The 20,911-nt window shown below is 38.5% G+C and overlaps 1 protein-coding gene across 2 annotated transcripts in view; it reads left to right on the top strand.

Moving 5' to 3' along the window:
* The window catches only part of MYO3A (myosin IIIA), a 124,114-nt gene that overhangs the window by 30,368 nt on the left and 72,835 nt on the right, over positions 1–20,911 (top strand). For both annotated transcript variants that reach the window (XM_075047340.1, XM_075047349.1), the window contains 3 exons: positions 5,277–5,381; positions 6,155–6,254; positions 20,445–20,521. In XM_075047340.1, the coding sequence (XP_074903441.1) occupies positions 5,277–5,381; positions 6,155–6,254; positions 20,445–20,521 (282 nt within the window). The remainder of the gene's footprint in view (positions 1–5,276; positions 5,382–6,154; positions 6,255–20,444; positions 20,522–20,911) is intronic.

Below are 20,911 nucleotides of genomic sequence, written 5' to 3'. Positions count from 1 at the left end.
CAGAATCAAGAAGACCTGAACAGAGAGAAATGTATCAGCTGGGTCAGATGAAGAGTGAGTAAGACCTACAAAGAACACCTGCATGACTGTGATGCAATGGCAATTTAAACTGACATTTCACGTGTTAGGAACATGCTATTTTATAAATCTATTGCTCAAGATAGCTTTGCATACTAATAGCTCAATTACAGTAGCACAGGGTTGTGGCAGGTGGGTGGGTAGAGGACTCTATGTCATCCCAGTATGAGTCTTTGCCTTTTGAGTGCCAGAAAATCATAAGGGAGGAGCCCTTCGCTACCGCTGTTGAAGAGTCATAAGCACCTCTTCCGATACAGCTATCAGCTGAGGCCATCAGAGCTACAGCCTTTGCAGGCAGGTTCACGTGGATTAAGCCTTCTATCAAATTATTCTTTCCCTTGGTCTGAGTGTGCAAGACTCAGTCTATTTCCTTAGTCCTTTCCCCCTTTTTCTGCTGTCTGAATATCCAAACTAGGGACTGAATATTTTTAAAACCAAATGTTATGAATCATAGAAAATTATAGCTTGGAAGGGACCTTTGGAAGTTATTTGGTCTAGGCCCCTGCTCAAAGGTGGTTAACTTCAATGTTACAGGTTTGCACAGGGTCTTTTCCATTCAATTTTTTAATACCTCCAGGGATGGAGATAACACAGACTTGCTGGGTAATCTGTTCCAGTGCTTAACTACTGTCAGTGGGAAAATTGTTCCTTTATGTCCAGTAGGAATCTACTATCTTGCAGTTGGGGATTGTTGCCTTTCATCCTTTGTTGTGTGCCTCTGGGAAGCATCTGTCTGACTTCTCCACCCCCTTTTAGGTAGCCCAAAGGGTTCAGTTTACCCCCTTTTAGTTGCTTGTATTTGAGGTAGTATTTGCGTTCTATCAGTGCAGGCACTGAAAATACTGCTGGTAAAGAAAATACCTGTAAATCACAAGGGAACAATAGAAGAAGTGACTAACATTAAACTGATGAAAATTGCTCAGGTACAAAGTTATCAGGATGACATTTGTAAATAACATCCTGGTGGGAGGATCACTAATATCTTCCCTTACCATGTCTCATAGGCTGGACATTTATAAGAGTCTCTCTCTTTAAGTTTATTCAAAGCTTAAAAGAGGCTTTCTATCCTTTGTTGGGAAAATGCAGCCTTTGGAGACTTCCTAAAAACAGTTCAGACTGAAGGGCTTTGGTTTTGCATGTGTTTCACATAGAAGAGCACGTGGTATCTGAGAACCAAACTGAGAAAGTCCGTTCAGTTTACATCTTCTACTACTTAAGCTGCCAAACCTGAGCTAACAGATGCCACCACCACTTCTCCCATACCCAATTTTTGTCCTGGGATTACTAGTTGTTTAAAACAGGTATTATAAAGCTGATACAAACAACAAGAAATGCATCTGTGCATGGAAGAGAGAATGTGCGTGTGTGTGTTTTTTGGAGTGTGGGAGAGAGCAATAGAATTATTACTCTCTCCTCCCAGAAGAGCCCATATCTCATGACAGGTTGAAGGACATTTACGTTTGGTGAGTTACTTTGACCTTTAGGGTAGGAAGCAGCCCTGTGGCACAGCTCAGATAGACACATAGCTTCTACTGATGTCTGTGTCCAGAGTTCTCCATGTGCTTCTTGTTTTCTGCTTATAGTGCCCTTCATCAAGGTATTCCGAGGAGATTTTGTCAAATGATGTGGAGTAATGACACAGACTGATTAGCTATTTCGCCATGTGAGTTCACAATGCTTGAAACGAAATAATAGCTACTAGCATCTCTCTTCTATAGATGCTTCACTGGAAACTAGAAAGATCTTTTTAAAAAATTATCTCTGTTGCCTTCATGATTTCTTGTCATCCAAGCATTGCAGTTAGCTTACCTCAAACATAGAAACTTTGGTAAGAGGCTACACAGGTTTTTTTGCTGTGGACAGCATGCTATGAAGAAGCAGCAGAGATCATAATTATAAGCTGCAATATTTAACAACACCCCAGGAAACTTCCGGTCCAGCAGTACTGCTAAATAATGTTTATCCCATAATCTCTCATTGAAGGACTGTATGAATTAAGGAAATGTGATTTTTTTTAAATTTTTTTTTTAATGGTTTAGGGGTTTTTTCCCCTTTAAGTTTTTATGTCATGAACTAGATCCTGGTCAACATCCCCAAGGATAATTTATCTCCTGTCTACTCTGATTCCCAAGCAAGCATGGTCCAGCACTGCATCGGGTACGACTATCGTAGTTTTCTGTAACTTCTTCTTTTGGGAGGGAAGAGAAGAGCATGAGTCATTATGAGAGGGACTTTTTGAGGTGTTTATGATAAGCTTGCATTGAACACACGTGCAATTTAATGGTCTGACTCAGGAGAAAGAATCACTGCTTGAACTTTAGTTATGTGCATGGTTATAGGGACATGCAGCAGCTTTGCCTACAAAAAAAAGACAGTAGAAGTAGGAAATGAGACCAGATGCAACGTTTTACCTATGAAGACTTGTTTAGCCTGTAGAAAAATAGAACAAGGTTAATACTAACCTGTGTCATTGTTGTCGTCATCATTCCCCCCTCCTGCCCCACGCAGCTCAGAGCACACACATACAGTGTCTGCCATAATCTCCTTTTCTAATTGTAGTTGTATTCCAATAATCCCTTTTCCTCCTTATAGCTGCTTGCATTCTAATATGTGGGCTTTTCTCCCCTCTTCCTCCTGTGGTGGTGGTCTCAAAAAAATACAAATAGTCTAATGTAAGTAAAAGTACAAATCTTTGAGACAGAAGCAGCAAAAGAAAAATTGCCCTTTGCATGAAAGAACCTGTGTTTATGACATCCTTAGCTGAACTCTGCCTAGCTCTGAACTCTTCCATGGTGGTGCAGGTGACTTTCTGCTTCTTCCTTCAAGACTTGCTCACCTGACCTTTTACATACCCAGGTTCAGTTTTGGTTTGGTCTAAAATAATCACAGTTTTCTTATCTTACTTTGCCTGATATTTTAGGTGGTTTATCTTATAATACAGATACTTATCTCGTAATGGGGATTTATATCTTATGAGAGGGGTAGAAAAATAAGATAAAGTGGCATGTTTAAGAAAGTAAAAATTAGCATTGCTGACCCAGGCAAATAAACTCAGTCTTGGCTTTACAGCCTAAACACGGAAGAAGGTGATTTCTGAGGTATAGTTTCTTCCTTCTCCCACCTACAAAAAGAATATATTCCCTTCTGGGTTAATTTTCTTTACCTTGAACAGAAAGACTAACAGATATCCAGCTCTGTAAAGAAAACAGAAGAAGATCCATCTATAAGAAGCAAAATTTTAATACTAGATAATGAAGAAAAAGAGTTTGAAGAATATTGTACGTGTAATTTATTTCACAATTGGTTTGTCACTTGTCAGACGGTTTCAGTGCCCTGAAATGCAAGTGCATTAAATTAACCAGAATTGTCATCATTCATTTGCTTTGATTAAACATGTTGGTGATGTGGCAAAGTTAAAACAATAGAGACTCTGGAAAGATAATGTAATTTAAAAAAAAATAAGTAACTAGAAAAAGTCAGTGGAGAAGGCAGACCAGCATGGCTAAAGACAGTAAATGAAATCCTGCTTGGGAATCTGACCCTGATCCAGCAAAGCGCTTAATCTCATCATTGAAGCATATGAGTTCTTCCCTCTCTAAGTATGCATATTGTCCCACTGAAGTAAGGGTGAGGTTAAGTGAGTTCCAAGATTGTTGCCATAGAGCTCAGCATCTATGAGACCAGAGCCTTCATTGACCTGATGGGGGACATATCTTGCAACAAGACTTATGTATTGAATGGTATTTGTGTAGGCATTCATGTGGTACAAGTTCAATGCAACCCTGGGGTTCCAGTGGTAATCAGAAAACTATTGTCATGTTTGGGTGCAAAGGGCTATAAAATGTTTTATACTGTAAGGTGCAAGTCTTTTTGTAATTGCAGCACAGAAAAAATGTAGAGGTATAGAAGAACAGATTAAAAAATCATATCTATTGGATATAAAAGTATCTATCTGATGTCTGGAGTTCTGCAATTGAAAGCTTTTATTGATAAATTATGGTCTCAATTTGAATAGATTTCAAAATCTGTAGCCAAAAGGAATTTACTGTTCTGCACTACATTGGTAAAATGTCTTATGTGGGTATTTATTTTCATACAAAAAGCTACTGGATGATACAGTATAAAACTTACCATTTGTTTCACTGTTTTATTGGAAGCAGCTACTCCTTTACAGAGCCGATGGCTCTTCAATCAATGAGTATTGTTAGGTGGATTATGGATAGTTTAAGGGCTTAAGTACCAATTTCATCTTTGCAGGTGCGTAACTGCTACAGGCTTAGTCACTAAAGTTACCTTGTTGCTTCTTCCTGCGGAAAAATTGTAAGCGATAAAAATGAACATATGAAATACTGCAGGCCTAAACTAATCTGCTGGTAATGTGTGCTCACTAATCTTTTTAGAGAGCAAGGCCAAACCTCTGCTTCCCATGTATACAGGACAGGACAGGGGTTTGCAGGAGTCTAACTCCTTAGACCTTAGACAGGAGAAAGGATTGTCCAGAGTAGATTGTGGCTCTGCATCTGGAACAAGAAGCTGACAGGGTTGATGCTACAAGGGCTATAATTAGTCTTACACCCATGGCCCACTTTGTTTGTGTGGGAGATGAGACCTTTCCGTGGTGGTTTCATTATCTTCCATAACGCCCATCCCTTGTGTTTAACACCCTTCTACACTAGGAATTAAGTGCTGCTTGGCAAAGAGGGCAGCTTTCCCCTTGGAAGATTTTCTTCTTGGGGGAATTTCTCTGCCACCTGTCTTCTGATGCCTTAAACCCATTTTATGTTGTATGTAGCTTTTGTACCTGAGAATTAGTGCTGTAATAATTTGCATTGCTGGTGAGTTGCACATGACAAATGTAAGAAGCAATTAGCATGCCCCACAGAACATGCCTTCACAGCAAATTTATTGCACTATAAGCTGCTTCTGTTCCATGAAAAGCAATCATGTATATAGGAAAACAGAGATAGACTGCTGTACTTGTGTTGGGGCAAGAAGAATTAAATGCAGAAAGCAGTGAAAAAAATTGGCACAAGTTGCTGTGTATGTTGTTTGTATAAATGGTAGACATAAGGACAAATCTGTGGTTTGCCAGTTTAGGAGCTCATTTGGCTACAAATACAAAAACTACTGAAAACTAAAACCAGGTGGCTACTCCAACACTTCTTAATTCCTTTTTATATTCCCCTGATGTTTTGCAGCTGTGCAATGGTGGATCTGTGACTGATCTTGTGAAAGGATTTCTGAAGAGAGGCGAAAGGATGAATGAACTTATAATTGCTTACATTTTACGTGAAGCTCTGATGGTAAGATAAGGTCTCAGTGAAAGGACAGTCAATATTCACCTCATATTTTTTTCTTTGAATAAAGATCATGTCCCCGCTAACACAGCTCACTGTCTTGTATTATAGCAGTGTGTAATGAAATCAAGGTAATGTGTAATTCAGACATTTCTTTTTGAACAAGCAAGGTAAAGAAAAATTCATCTGTTTGTTTCATTATTAAGAGAATTAAAATTGATTTCTGACCATTGATTAATTTCCTTAGTAAATACAGTTCTGCATCAAAATTGGTTTTCTTTGAGAAATAGCAGAAATACACCCAAAATACTGTTCAGCTTCTTGTGTCTGGATCCCAAATATTTATATATAAAAATGATCAACAGATCTAGTGAATTCAAACACCGCTAAAAGAATTCTTTTTTTTTCAGCTAATCAGGATCATGTGTCTTTATTTTTCATTTTCTTTGAAACAGAATTTGATTTTCTGCAGTGGAATTTAGGCCTTAGCAGTTTTCTTTGAGTTTATACTCTAAAGGTATAGTATATAATGTAGATTTATAGTGCTTTTTTTTCTGCTTTTATCTGAAAATTTCTATTTGACATGAAGTGGGACAATTAAAAAACATCTATTCTTCATGGTGTGCCAAGTGTTTTTCCAGTGAGAATGACACCTCTGTGGTTTTGAGTTTTAAACTGTTTTAAGTTTTGTCATACTTTTCTACCTTTTTGTTTCTGCAAATGTCATAGAAAGGACAGAGCTGTAAGTAAAGAGTTCATGTTTCTATGTCACCTTCCAGGGACTTCAGCATTTGCATGAAAACAAAACTATCCACCGTGATATTAAGGGAAATAATATCCTTCTGACCACTGAAGGAGGAGTCAAGCTTGTGGATTTTGGTATGTTATGTTTACTTATATATACAACCAATGTTGCACATCTGAAGTATGGAAAATAAAATAAACAAATCAGAAAAGATTAATTATATTAATTTTTTGTTAAGTTTTTGAGTTCTTCATTAAAAATCACTTGGATAATCAAAGTTACTTTTTAACTTGATTGCTAGAAATAAAATATTCACAGACTTGATGTTTTTATAACTTTGGGTTTTCCAGCAATTTTGCTAATGTGGTTTTGATAGCATGGCTAACAAATAGAAGTTACAATACGGTGGTAGTAAGTGCCAAATGCTTTGGGGCATACACAGTAAGTGAAGTGGCAAAGCGAGTTAATAGGGTTCAAAATAAGGTTGGTGTTTAGTTCCTCTAGGACTGTGTGCTGGTTCAGTGAAATGAGCTGATAGGCAAAAGCTTCATGTTGTATATGAGAGGACTTAAAACTTCCTAGATATTGTGAAGAATGAGAGAGCTCCACCTCAGTCACATATACTTCATTAGTTTGATTAGAAACAAAACAAGAGATACTACCTGAAGGCAGTAGAGGGGGAGATATTATATAGGTAATCCCCACTTTCCAAAGTCTGGGAAGACTAACAGCATACTTTTGGCAAGTCTAAACCTAAGAACTGGCATTTAATGAAAAGCATCTGTTCAAGTCTGTTAGGCCTAAAGTGACTGTTGAATGCTGTCATTTGGTTTCACCACCAAAAGGGAAAAGCAGAGACACAGGTAAGTGGATGCAACCTCTTATTATCAGCCATACCACAGTGGTTTGCCTTAAAAGTGTATTGACTCTTGTTTTATATAAGGGAGGTATAAAAATTTGCAGTGCTAGTTATTACGAACTATTATCCTCTGGCAGCACACCGTCTTCTAATGTTTAAATTCAGTGTATTGGTCACTACTTCACAGCGTAGCAGACAATTGTAAATATCATGATTCCATTCAGCAGATTGAAAAATCTTTATTTTTCCTTTACTGTACTATTTTGTTATGAGATTTATTCAATTGATACATAACAGTTGTTTAAACTAATCATGGGATTAGTCTCAATAGTCCCAATATTAGTCCCAGTAGTCCCAATAGTCTTCTTGCCAGTAGATTGTATTTATGCAACTCTCATTGCTTCACATACAAAACCCCACAACTATTAGGGTTACTAATTCTTCTGAAAATTCATATATTAAAATGAAAATTCATGAAAATTCATGTTCATTATTTTATTCTTCAGATAAAATCTTCCATTGAAGAGCCTTCAGACTTCCTAAATTATCTGCTGTACACTTACTAGTATTTTCTGATAGTCTGGAAGTTTAACGTGAGGCAAAATCAATGTTTTTGCCCACAAGTTTTTAATGTGTTGTGGATACTAATTTTTTTAAGGTGCTGAAGGCAATTAGAGCCGTGGAGGATCGATGCTTCTGAAAATTAATTCACTTATGCAGATGTCAAAACATACAAGCTGTAGGGATGAGGACCTGAATTCTTTATTCCCCAGTTACTGCAATCTACTGCTAAGGCTGTAATTGAAAAATAATCTTGAAATCTTGTGGGAAAAATTGTGATGCCAAAGCGCAGATGAGAACGTGCGCAAGAAACAAACGTACATACACACACATTTATGTGGGTCGAAGAGGGGCCTGTAATATATGCAGTCCTTCCTCTCAAAGGAATATAGGAACTGCACCTTAACTTAGGAACAGATAGAAATTTTATCTGGCTTTTTCACCTACCCCACCCCCATTCCACCACCCCAGTCTGAAGCCAATAATAAGTAGTTTCAAATGGGAAAAATTTATAGTCTTCACAAAATCATCATGGAAGCCATACCATTCACCCTTCAGGCTGATGTTTAAGGTATTCAGCTGGGATTTGGGAGATTTGTGTCTTCTACTTAAGAGGATTTAAACCCACATTAATCAGATTCCAAGAGTATTTTTTAGCCAGGAATGTGAGTTGATCAAAATCTCTCATGTTGGCACTGCTACAGACTGTTGTACATAAACGTTTATTGGATCAGGGTCTGAAACTCATAGCCATCTTTTATTATATAAGCCTGTGAATCTGCAGGCTACAGAATGAGATAGACATGCAGGCACAATCTCCTTTTCTCCCAGTAAATACTCGGTGGAAGCAAAATTTTTGGTTTAGGTTGAGCCAATTACTACATGAGGCCAAACAAACAAACAAAAACAACCCAAATAATCACACAGCCCTTTCTAGCATGCACACAGCTTTTCTGTTGTGGATAGGGGAACAGAGGCAGTGGATCAACTTGACAGAGGAAGTGAGTCTTTCCCAAAGTAATTTTGTCTGTGGCATTCTCCTGCATGCTCGCTGATGATATGTTCCTGAAGAACCCTTTGCTCTCCTCCCCTGATACTCTTTATGGTGGTTTTCATGTAAACAGGTGCATAAAACCTGTATCTGGAAGATGGACCTGTGAAGGCCCCTACGGAGCACAATACTAGAAAAGGACCTATTCTAAGTCTGTACATGTTGTGTAGTCATATAACTTGGAACTTGTGTCTTTTTTTTTCCTTTTTTTTTTTAAAGTACAGTTAGGAAATTTTTAAGAGCCATTAAGTGAAAAAAACAGTTAACTTTCAGTGAATTAAATCACCTTTGAGAATGGCTTTTCTTTCCTTTGTTCTTTTTCTGCTCTTTGAACTTGGTGTATAGTGTACCACCATTGTCAGTCCTTTCTTGCACAGCAGTACTGACTTTCCAGAAGCTTCATTTTGTGACACAGTTTATACACATTGCCTTATGGTTGTTGTGTCATAGGCATTTATGTATGCTGTGACTATAGTTTCTGAACACTGCAGAGTCTATAATGGATGACCTTCACAACACTCTTATGAGGAAGTAAATTACTATAATTCCCAGTTAACAGCTGGGGATCTGAAACTTTGAGAGACTGAGTTGCTTGAGGTGACACAGAAAGTGTGTGGAAGAGCTCTCCCAAAATCCAGGCTAACAGTCTGAACTGTTTGCCTTTTGTAGAGGTATTGATAGTTAAAGAGATGAGAAAGACTTTGAAAGAATACCATGGCAGTTCATCACCCAAATTGCTTTGAAGAGTGAAATTTTTGCTTTCTCTTAAAATTCTGCTGTAATATTCTGCTTAATCACCCCAGTAATATTCTTGTATCTAAGAAACACCCAATCCCAGTTGATAGATTAATGATCAAATCAAGTAAATGAGTTTATAACATCTCCACACCAATGCTTCTGGAGCTCAATTGCTTATCAAGGAGCTGCAAAATAGACGTTTTAGTTTAAACTGTCCAAGCCACAAGAAGTTTGGTAGCCTGTTACCAGGGAAGCATCCTCTCTCCCCACATCCATCCAGTATGATAATTTAGATCAGCAGAGATAAATACAATAATTCTTTTTTACTACAGATAATGAGTAGCAGCCAAGGGGATCTACTGTAAGCACATCCCATGATCACACATTCAGTCCCTGAATTCATTAAACTTCTAGATACATTAAAAGTCCATATTTTCCTTGTAAGAGAATAAGGTTGACTGAAGGCCGTTTTGCTACCTGAACATTTGTGGGAATTAGCTGTTAAGCTGTTCTGGTAGAAAACCTTTGGGGAAGGATCTTATGGCTGAGAAATGCAGCAATTATGCTCTTAAGCAAGGAGCATCCTCTACTGCATCAATACAAATAATAAATAGCTATATTCAATTGTAGCTGCTATGTTTTAAGTATAGGATAGAAATTTGATAGAAAAATATACGTTTACATTAAATTCCCTGCAGCACTTTAAAGGGTGACAGCTATATAATGTATTGTATAAAAAGAGTTGGAGGCAAGCAAGGTGTGAACCATATTCCCTTTTTATAAATATTCTTAATTACATTCACAGTTGCTTATTAGTGTTCTGGGAAGGAAATGTTTTACATCTGTTTCTCAGAATTCTGGTTGTATGCAGCAGATTGATGTTAGACCGCCAGATTTCAAAAGAAATTTTAGCCACTAAAGGTGCAGAAAAGCACCTAATAAACTTTTCAAAAACTTCTAGCATGTAAATCCAAATTAATTTAATGCTAGGTACCTTTTGAAAGTCTTGTGACAAATTTATCTGCAGCCTTTACTGCCTAAATGTCTTTCAGTGTCTGACCTTGTTACATCAGTTAAAAAACTGGCCTGAAGTCACTTGCACACATAGCACACCTCATCTGTAATAAAAATTCATATATTCATCTGCATCTTACAATGTGTAACATATTTCATAGGGAGCTGAGTGTATAACATCTGCTTATGCTGACAAATACTTGCTTCTTTGAATAGTACCTCTCAATTCAATTTATTTTCTTTAAATCAGGATGCTGCACAGGGCCTTTCATGCATTAAATAATGTTAGTCTAAGACACAATTCCCGTTTAGAAATTCTGAGATGTTAAATAATGTGCTGTTCCAAAATGGGAGAAAAGAAACTTAGCTGTATTATTGTTGTTGTTATTTTAACTTTGGTCTGAAAAAGTCCAAGTGACATTTCATTTTGAAAGATTTGATGTGTTTCCGAAATCTCCTGCCATTGCAGTGAGCCTGGGAGCTTGAAAGCCAGAGCTTTTCACACTTATATGTTATTGAAAGAAGGGGATCCTAAAGGACACAACTCCCTATCAGCAAACTGGACAGGTTGCTGACATGTGGGGAGTCATGGAAGAAAGAACCATTTTTCCACTAAAAGTTTTGAAACATCACATGGCAAGTGATTCTTTTAGCTAAAAAGGGGAGAATGTAATGCTGACGGAAAATTCCTCTTCAGCTATGTTTTTGAGGGTTGACCTTGTAAGCTGGTAGTCTTGAACAAGAGTACAGGTAGCTCATACTTCTATGGGACTGCTGAAGCCTACTGTCACAGACTAGAAATATCTCAGGATGAGCAGCTGTTGCCTTGGAAATGTCCAGAAGAAATGTAAATATAAATTGTACTCCACCACTTAGGCAAATGCATAGTTTTCCAGCAGCACTATTCCTTGCTGAAGGCCATGTCCTTCTATGCATCAAATGGAAACATACTTTCATACCACATGTAATTAGACTGTTGACATTATTACCATGAAAGGTCATTGGGAAAAAAAAAAAAAACAACCTCAGACATCTAGATGGATATTAGAAATATTCAAGTTCACATAATGAAAATAAAATGTTGGAGGACTCATTAAATCTTTGGAATTCAAGTCTATTTCTAACTGCAAGAGATCCCATGATTCCCCCCAGTTTGCCTAGTACTGTCACTGTGGGAAAGAGGATATTGAAAAGGATTGGCACTGTCCATTTTCAGTTTCATCTTAGGCATTTCATTAATGGTATCTAAAACTCTCTGTCATTAGAGTCTTTGGATAAGCAATATATAGGAAAGATGTAAGGTTTTTTTATAGGTAAAGCAGGTTCCAGTGGAAGATGTGGAAAGAAGGTAATGCAACCTCACTGCTGCTGGCAGATGGTGGAAAATTACAAGCTGTTCTGCATGCAGTTAATAGAATAATGACTTCAAAGGTTCTTTTAGTACTGTGGATAAAGGGATTGCATAATTAAAACATGTATTGTGACAGTAATGGAATATATAATGAAGGTAAGGTGATTTTTGTACTTCAAACATGCTTAGTTTGCATTTTTCTGCTTTTGTTTCAAATGTTACAAGTGTTGGATTTAAAAGCTGTGTGTGACTATTGTCTTGGCATTCCAAATGCAGTTTCAGATAGCACAGTTTTATCCTGGATGTATAGTAGCCCGAGTCAACTAGAGATTTCTCCTGAGTATGACTCATTGGGGGAGGGAGTACTGTATTGCTTTATTTAGACATACTGAAAACTGACATTACTTTGTTTAATACTTGAACTGTTTTTTCCATGTAGTTTGGAAACTGCAGGTAAATAGAGGTCAGCTTTTGTGTTTGGAATATAATAGGGTTATTATTTTGTTATGGAGAGGATGGGCATTCTTCTTTTAAAGCTAATATTTAAAGTCATCCAAAGTTAAGAGCCAAGGAAATCTTAATGCTGGCAATTCTGTATTGCAATTTCACCAAATTGCAATTTGGTGAAACAAGCCAATTATAAGACAATCTTTCTGGTAGTGTATTTTTATATTAACTCTATCTTTACTTTAAAATGCATACATAATTTCATTTAGGCAATACTAAATGAAAGTATTTCGGTCATTTCATGATTCAGTTGAGTTCATAAAATACATTTCTTGGGGTTTTTTTTTCCCCAAGAGTGTGTAGTAATTCTGCCAACATTCTCTTTTGTGACTTAGTAGTGGTGTGCTACTTCTTTCTTACAAATTATGGAATATTAGTAATGCTTTACAACTACTAGTGATCCGTAACAATTGATCAACGTAAGTTAGAATGCATAGGTGTTTTTGTTATGTTTTATTACATCATATTCATGCCTATTCTGATACAGAAATACAGGCCAAAATATTTAAAATTCTGTGATTATACTAAACAAGTTGAGTTTTTGAAGTGTAGATGAGCCAGCAGCTGCTATAATGACAAAGCAAGAGTAGTAAAATCAGTTACACTGTACAGCACGTCCAAAGTAATAGGGACAATCTCAAAGTAATTAATGAGTCCATGATAAGACTCCATCTTAATAATTCCATCTGCTTAATTGCTCACCTCTCGTGGTTTTCTGATGCATGAGGGAGCCTTCTGCTGGTCTTGTGGGGAAGGCATTTGAAACCTTGGGTTAGAGGTTGGGGAGGGAACCACAGCACTGATCTTCATCCTTTCATCGTGACACCTCACTAACTCTCGTGTTCCCTTGCTGTGACACAGTGCTATGACCTCTCCCTCCCATGAACAGGCTTGATAGATGCAGTTTGTTGGCTGATCACAGATCAGTTTAGCAAGCCTTGTGTGGCACGTGACATTGCAGAGGGAGAAGGCTCACAGGGCTATGCTGCAAATGCATGCAGTACAGGTCGGGCTGCAATGGATTGGGAGTCTAGAGCCACCTTGTGCTCAGTGGATAGGTTGAGAAGTCAATTGTGAGTGATGCAAGTTGGAGTATTGGGGCATTTTGGGGACGGACATTTTAATCTCTGTCCCTTTTAATATATATCATGGTTCCCAGCCTCGCATGTACTGCTGACATTGAAGAGGAGCTCAGCGTGACCTTGAGTAGTTTACCAAACTTTTGTAGATTTCTTATTCTGGAGTAGTCAGAATATCCAATTGCGTCTCTTTCTTCTTGCACTGCATTAGCTATAAATGCGGTCTGAATCATTCTGCAAAAATGAAACAATTAATTAAAATAATTTAATCTGAAAGTATTCAAAAATGAAATTTTTTTTTCTGCCCTTAGCTTACTTTAAGCAATGAATCATAGCAAGACTTGTATTTGCCTTAGTCATTCTAGCATGCATCCATAATAAAGCTGTCTGCTTCACTGGTTCAGATCAAAACTAGACTATTATTGTGTTGTCATTTCTGCATACCGTATAGCATGACATTCACATGTTGCTTCTAAAAAGCATTTACTAGGGAACTATGGCAGAAGCCAATAAAAGTAAAAGACTTTGAAGAACGCTTTCTTCATGAGCAGTTTGTCAAACTGCTTTGAACCCAATCAAAGTAATAATTCCAAATTTTTCGAACCAGGGTTAGCAGGGATAAGATGGATTGCATTGACTTGAGCTGTGGAGTATTTTCATTGTTGAATGTTTGATTCTTTGTTGAAGGCTTAGTCCTTAAAAACTTATTTTATGGGCCATGTGTGAATGAAAACCTTTGTGCTGTCCAGTAACAAAAAAAAAAAAAAAATCATGTGGCCAAATGCTGTATCCAGGATAAGCTGTTCACTTGGTCTTTCAAATATTTTCTTCTACTAATTCACATAAAGATGTCACTGGTGGCTTAAACATTAAAGAAGCTTGACACAGAAAGCTGGTGTCATATGCCAGACACATGAAGGGAGAAAATAGCCCTTTCTGGCCAGCAAAGACTTCCTCTTGGTTTTCTCATGGGTCACAAAATAGTAATCTCTTGAGATTATTAGAAGCTTTCTGGTCTCACCTGTGTATACTAAACCCCATTCATTTTTACCTGAAAGTTGAACCCAATGACTCATTTGTACTGAAGTATTCCAGTCCTTAGGTATTTTAAATATTCTGTCTCATCAGCATAGATGTTGCCAGTAACCCAGATGGTCTTAACAGGAAAACCATGTCATATAACAAGGAGAAAAATCTCCAGGGTTTTCCCAGTCATACAGGGAAAAAAGTCCTTTTTGGGTCTCAAAAGTGGCAGTCAGTTTGAAATCTAATACGTGAGGAAGGCAGCATCTAAGAAGGAGGACTTTCCTCACCCGCATACTGCACCAGATTGTGTGTAGCTGCACAAAACCCTGAGGCTCCAGAGAAGACTGGTTCTCCTATCTAAATACGTCTGGCCAATTGTGTGTCGGGAAAACAAATGCTCCTGTGCATCTCTTTCAGGAAGTCAGCTGAAGCCCCGAAGCATGAGATTTGATTAGAATCATTGGCCTCGTGCCGCACTGAACTGTCAGGAGCATGTGGAGGGCAGCCCGTGGTCACCTGCTCTACTGGAGGCCGTGGAGAAAGGGTGCAGTCACAATCGTAGACTAAGGGAAGCTAGAGTACACTGCCACACCATCCTGCCCAATCCCCTGTAATACAAAAGTTCTCGGGTTTCTTAAAGAAGCTGTGTTAAAACCTTTTGTTTAAAAAGATTATAAATCTCACAGATGCAGTTCTGCTTTTTTTAAGGTCACTGTTTGCTCTTTTATTATCAGTATGTACCTTGTAATGATTCTGTATCTGATTTAGGATTTTCATTTTATTCCTTATATGCCTAAAAAAGCCTTTTCTTTGTCTTTAACCCTCGTGGTGAGTTTACTGTGAAAGCCACTGGACTTTGATTCCTTTAGTTTCCATTTGTATCACCCTATATTTCATAGTACAGATTAACTTTTGTTACCTCCTTTTTACTCCATGCCTCTTGGTTTTGTAGTAAACACCATGGATTTTTCATCTCCCAGGCACTTCATATACATGGTCTTCTTGGATACTAAGCTTTTGATCTGCCTGGAGTCGTAAAGGGCCGTTTGGTTATCTTTTGCGTATGCCCTATTTCAGTTAAAGATTTGCATCTGCGGTGTGTGTTTTCCTGAGTGTTTGGGAAACTCTCGTTTTCATCGTTAAAACACCACATGCATTAGAATAATACATAAAGACAGGGGACGTGGTGACAAAGGACACAGAAAAGGCTGAGGCACTCAGTGTCGTCTTTGCCACAGTCTTGTAAGACTGGCCCTCAGGAATCCCAGATCCCTGAGACCAGTGGGAAAGTCTGGAGGCAAAGAAAACTTACCCTCAGTGGAGGAGGATCAGGTTAGGGAGGATTCAAATGAATTGGATGTACATAAGTCCATGGGACCTGATGGAATGCACCCAAGAGTGCTGAGGGAGCTGGCCGATGTCATTGTAAGGCCACTGTTGATAATCTTTGAAAGGTCTTAGAGACTGGGGGATGTTCCTGAGGACTGGAAGAAACCTATTGTCACTCCTATCTTCAAGAAGGAGGATTCAGAGAACTACAGGCTGGTCAGCCCCACTTTGATCCCTGGGAAGGTAATGGAGCAAATAATCCTGGTAATCATTTCTAAACATATGAGAGACAAGAAGATGATTGGGAGTAGGTGGGATAGATTTATGAAAAGGAAGTTATACTTCATTGTAACGTAACATAACACCTTTCAACGTAAAATGCTGCTGGAAATTGTAATTTTTTGGCTCCTCATTTCAACTTTGTTTCCTATTTCCTTATTTCCATCTTATGGGCTGGAACCCAATTTTAGTTCTAGATTTAATTTGAGCACTTATCACTGCGCAGAAGTTCTCAAGCATGCATTTCTGTCAACAGCTCACCCAAGGAAACAATATTGCCTCTGTGCTTTTTTCATTTAAAACTTTGGTTTTGAGGTCAGCTGATAGTCTATAAGGATTTCTGAGTATTGACATGGTTTCAAAAAGGTTCTGAAACATCTCCTGTAAAGTGATCAACCGCTTGTGTCCTTATGGCATGTTAGTAACATTTTCTATGAAATATCTTTATGCTTTCTATCCATGCTAAGTAATTAAACTTGGGAGAAGATCTCTGGTCTCCCTTTGCAGTCTTAGTGGGGATGCCATCATACTTGCAGTACGGTTGCATGTGGTTACTACACACCTGGTGTGTTGTGACATTTGCCATTTGGACTATCAGAATTGCTTTGTTTTAATCTTGTTCTTTCCCTGTTGTCTTTTGTCATTATGGAGTATGAAGGAGTTATGTGTATTATTTTTTAAGCATTTTGTATGCATTTCAGCTGATCTGTCTGAAATTATCCTGTCCATATATGTACCATTACACCAATACAACCTGAAAGAAGCAAACAAAAAATGAGACAGTGTCAAAGATAATAGCAATTACAGAGAAGTTGAGTTATGACCCCACCATTGTTGGGTGGGAAGTAGCTACTTCCCTGTCTGCATCCTGACAAGAATAGTGGCTTCTTCCCAAAGTGAAGCTTAGGGTGCTAAAGGAAAACCTTAAACTGTTAGGACCTGTTGCCTCCAGATCTAGTAGAAAGGTGGGCTTGAATGATTTATGAGGGACTGACTGCCTTCACACCATTGGACAGAGAGACAAGGAAGGAGAGGCAACTTTTTGCAGCAAACAGCATGGAACAGGAATGCCAAAACATATCTGCCAGCAGGCTTAAGGGGAATGTGGTGTAAGATGCTGCTGCTGTTTTACATTTGTTTCTCTAGGAGATTAAAAAAATGTTGGGAAGTAATTCAAAGCATTTCAGCCTGTTTAGATCTGCAAGGTTAACAGTGTGAGCAGTTTTTGGTGTAGAGACTAGCTTATGGAATGATCGAGTTGCAGGTTCTTAATCCAAAGAAGGTCACAAAGAGGATGCTTAGGTAGGGAAGTGGACACTGAAGGCACAGATGCAGAAGGGTTACGGAAGAGGTAGCCAGAGGCAGTGTGATAGCTAGAGTGTAAGCCCTTTGGAGTAGGGTCTGTGTTTTTATGTATGAATAACAGTGGCTAGCGTGTTGGGAATGCAGACTCCCTGCTGTGTGCCAAATGTGAATCTAGTAGAATTCGGTAGGGCTCAACATTCCCCCATGAGCATCAGCTAGTAAAATGTGCATACTTCTGTCACAGGATGTAATCATAAAACGATGTTGTACAGCCTCCCAATTTAGATCAGAACAGTGTCTGCTCAGATTGGGCACTACTATGAGGCAAATCTTTCCTAATAATAGGGAGCTTATTTTTGCACTGTTTTTCTTTTATTGACTGCTAAGGTTCTAAGTGGGTGGCTTTACTTTCAACGTTATTCCAATATGCCAGTTTTTGCAATGAAAAGCTTGAATAATACTCAGGGTGTCAGTCTGCTAATTTACAGTCTTTACTAGTAAACTAATGCCTGAAAAAAAGAAAAAAAGAAAAAAAAAAGCCTTTTTCCAACTGTATGCACAGTATTTTCTTTTGGGTATGGTGTGCATTGGTACTATTAATGCACTTACTTATTAAGCTCTTCACTTTCATAAGATTTACAATTTGTGTGTAATAAAACACTGCTTTGTGACATATTTTTAGATTTTCTTAGGAGAATACTTGATTCATTTTGCAACAAAGCAGTAGTAAAGGGGAAGCGGGAGGAGCAAGATGTTTTCATTAGAAAATATACAAGTTAAAAAAAGCTGGCCAGCTGTATGCTTGACTAGTTACTGAAATGCTGGAAGAAATGTTACTAAGTGTGGAATTACATACTCTTCCTCTATACACAGAAAAAGCCCAAGGAAATATCATTTGTCATAAGACCTACACTCCATAATCTGAAATGCCACTTTACTGCTAAGAGCAAAAGAATAAAAAAACAAACAAACAAAAAGCACACAAAAACCCCAAGAACCTAAAGAAAGTAGTGGAGAACAAATCAAATTAAATCAGTTTTTTACTGAAGTAAAAAAGGGGGGATGGGGAAAAAACCCTTCAGTTTATTTAATAATTACAGTCAAAGAGAAAAAAAAACACAACAGTGCATAGACAGAGAAGATTGTGATGTCCCTTTTATATTTTGTTCCTTATCTCTACCAAAAGTTATGATGATTTATAAAATGTGACACTGGAATCATAAAAATTTAGATAGTGCATTTCTTTGCCTGCAGATATGAATCCCATTTCCTCATCCAAGACTGCAAAAAAGAGCTTAGCACAGGGGACTCCTACAACATGTAGAAAGGGAAAGGGGAGAGTAGCCTCCTCTCCCTCCAAAACCAAGGATCATGTAATGATGTCTGTTGGCATCACTGCCACAGTGACAGACCTGTGGTGATGTGTGCTTACTCCTTGTTTTCTGAATGACGTGTTTTGCCGAGGGCTCGAACAGCTGCAGACTGTGAGCCGGATGCTGGACCTCAGACAACTTGAGGCAGCAAAAACAAAGCCCCTGCTTAGCTGAGCCAAAGCAGGATTGATGGACTTTGTGCTAAGACTCACATTGTCCAGCTTTCCATGGTGCAAAGACTGTGTATTGGACTTTCTGCAGGCATGGAGAGAGAAAGATTCAACTTTCTCAAGCCTGGAGTAGACTAGAGGGAGGCAGCCACAAAAGCAGTGGTTGTGTTTGTCTCAAAGAACAGGTGGGATCTTTCTTGCTGCCTTATTTTCAGCAGTTATCTACATTTCTGTGACAGACAAATGCAAATATTTTGTGAATCAGAGCTGAACATATAGCTTCAGAGTGCTCAAGCCCTCTATGGTTTCTTGACCACCACTGAAAAAACCCAAAACAATCAAATTCTATCTAGACAGAGGTTTAGTTACTATTTCCACTGGGCGGTTAATGTGAATTGCTCCTGTTATGAACCATCTGCAGGGTATTCAGGAAGACAAGGTTAAGCGTGTTCAAACCAGACAATACAGAGTTGAAACTGGCCAGTGGTACTCACTGGAGCTTCTTGTGTTTCAGAATATTGAAATGGTGCTTACAGAGAAAAACTGGGGCTTTTTACTTTTTTAAAGAGAAAGCAGATGTATGTATGAAGGCAAAATAAGTGACCTTCAGTGTCAATCAGACTGAGGTTGGAACAAGAGTAGAACACAGCACCTTTCTTGCCATCCAGATACCTACCAGGCACTTCCAGAATATGCCTCTGGTGGACCTCACAGCTGGCTATTAGTCAAATTCATAGTAGTTCAGGTCTTGCTAGCGGAGGGGCTGTTTTTCTCCACATGTGGACCTCACAGTTGATTGTGACTCATAAATCCATAATAGTTCAGGACATGCTAGCTGAGGGGCTGTTTTTCTCCATGTGTTGTACTCTACCCTTTGCACACACTGGAGATATTTCCAACCAATACACCCTTGTTTTGTAAGGAAGGAAACTGGTGGCAGGCTGGTCAGAAGTGTGCTGCAGTCCACTCAAATTCCTGATATTTCAGTGTCTTTTAATTTAAAATCATAAGGAATCTTTAGACTTCGGAGTTCACTTTCCAGCTCTTGGCCTGAAATAGTTAATGCCTTAAACTACAGCTCATGTTACAAAGCTGATTTGCAGGCATTTGATGTTGCTTTGAGAGTGTGCTTTGAGCATGGAGCGACTTCTGTTTTTGTAAGAATTTTTGAGGTTTCACTGTTTTATTGTTTCTTTTTTATGGCAGAGCAGCTAAGAGATGAGGATAAGTATCTTTTATAGTATTCAACCTGAAATATATAAATAATGAAACAGAGGTCTAGTGTCAGTACTGAGCATTAAAAGAAAAACAGAATCTGTGGAAGGTACAGTACTTTTTTTTTTTCCCCTAAAGTGCTTTACTGCTCTCCTAAAACAGGATACAGAAAAACTGTAATGAGCCAGTCAAAATATATGGAGTCAGATTACTAATGAAACACTCATTTAGGACTAAATCCCAGTCCTGCTGAAGTCACTGGAAACAAAGGATGCGGAGAACCTCCGCTGAAGTGCTGAGTACCTTTGAGGGCTGGGCCTCCCTTTCCAGAGAACTGGAAAGATGTATTTGAGATTCACCTGCAGAGGAAGTTGTAGCGTGACAAGACAAGGATGTCACCGTTCAGAAGGGCTGTCTTGGATGGAAATAGCAGTTGCTCTGATTATACCTTCCCTTCGTTCCTCCAGGTGTGTCTGCTCAGCTGACCAGCACTCGTCTCCGTCGGAACACCTCCGTGGGCACCCCATTCTGGATGGCTCCAGAGGTTAGATTCATGTTTCAAAACATTTTGTCATTCGTATTCAAGCTGCCACATTCTGTGTTTCTGCTCTTTCTTTTTCTTTCTGACTGCTGGTCCTTTCACCAAATGAAATAGCAATGTCCTTTAAAAAAGTGTTTTAAACCTTTTTTCTTCTACGTTTGCAAGGATCAAGTTAAAATGGAGTTTGTTTTTGGAATTACAAGGTTAGAGCCAGAGAGCAGGATGTTGAATTACTTACTAAAATGTTAGAGGAGAGAGTACTACCATTGATCCTTGCCAGCCTTCCAAGTCCTGAAAGTGTAGGTATCTCATCTTCCCATGGATGGAAGAAGCCCAGGGTGGTAGTGTGATACATTATAGCTTTTATTTTTTTATTTCTACACCTGGAAAGTT

Source organism: Buteo buteo, chromosome 2, assembly GCF_964188355.1.
Source record: "Buteo buteo chromosome 2, bButBut1.hap1.1, whole genome shotgun sequence".
Classification (NCBI taxonomy): Eukaryota; Metazoa; Chordata; class Aves; order Accipitriformes; family Accipitridae; genus Buteo; species Buteo buteo.
The sequence above is the reverse complement of the archived record's forward strand: the minus strand, read 5'-3'. Positions and strand labels throughout refer to the sequence as shown.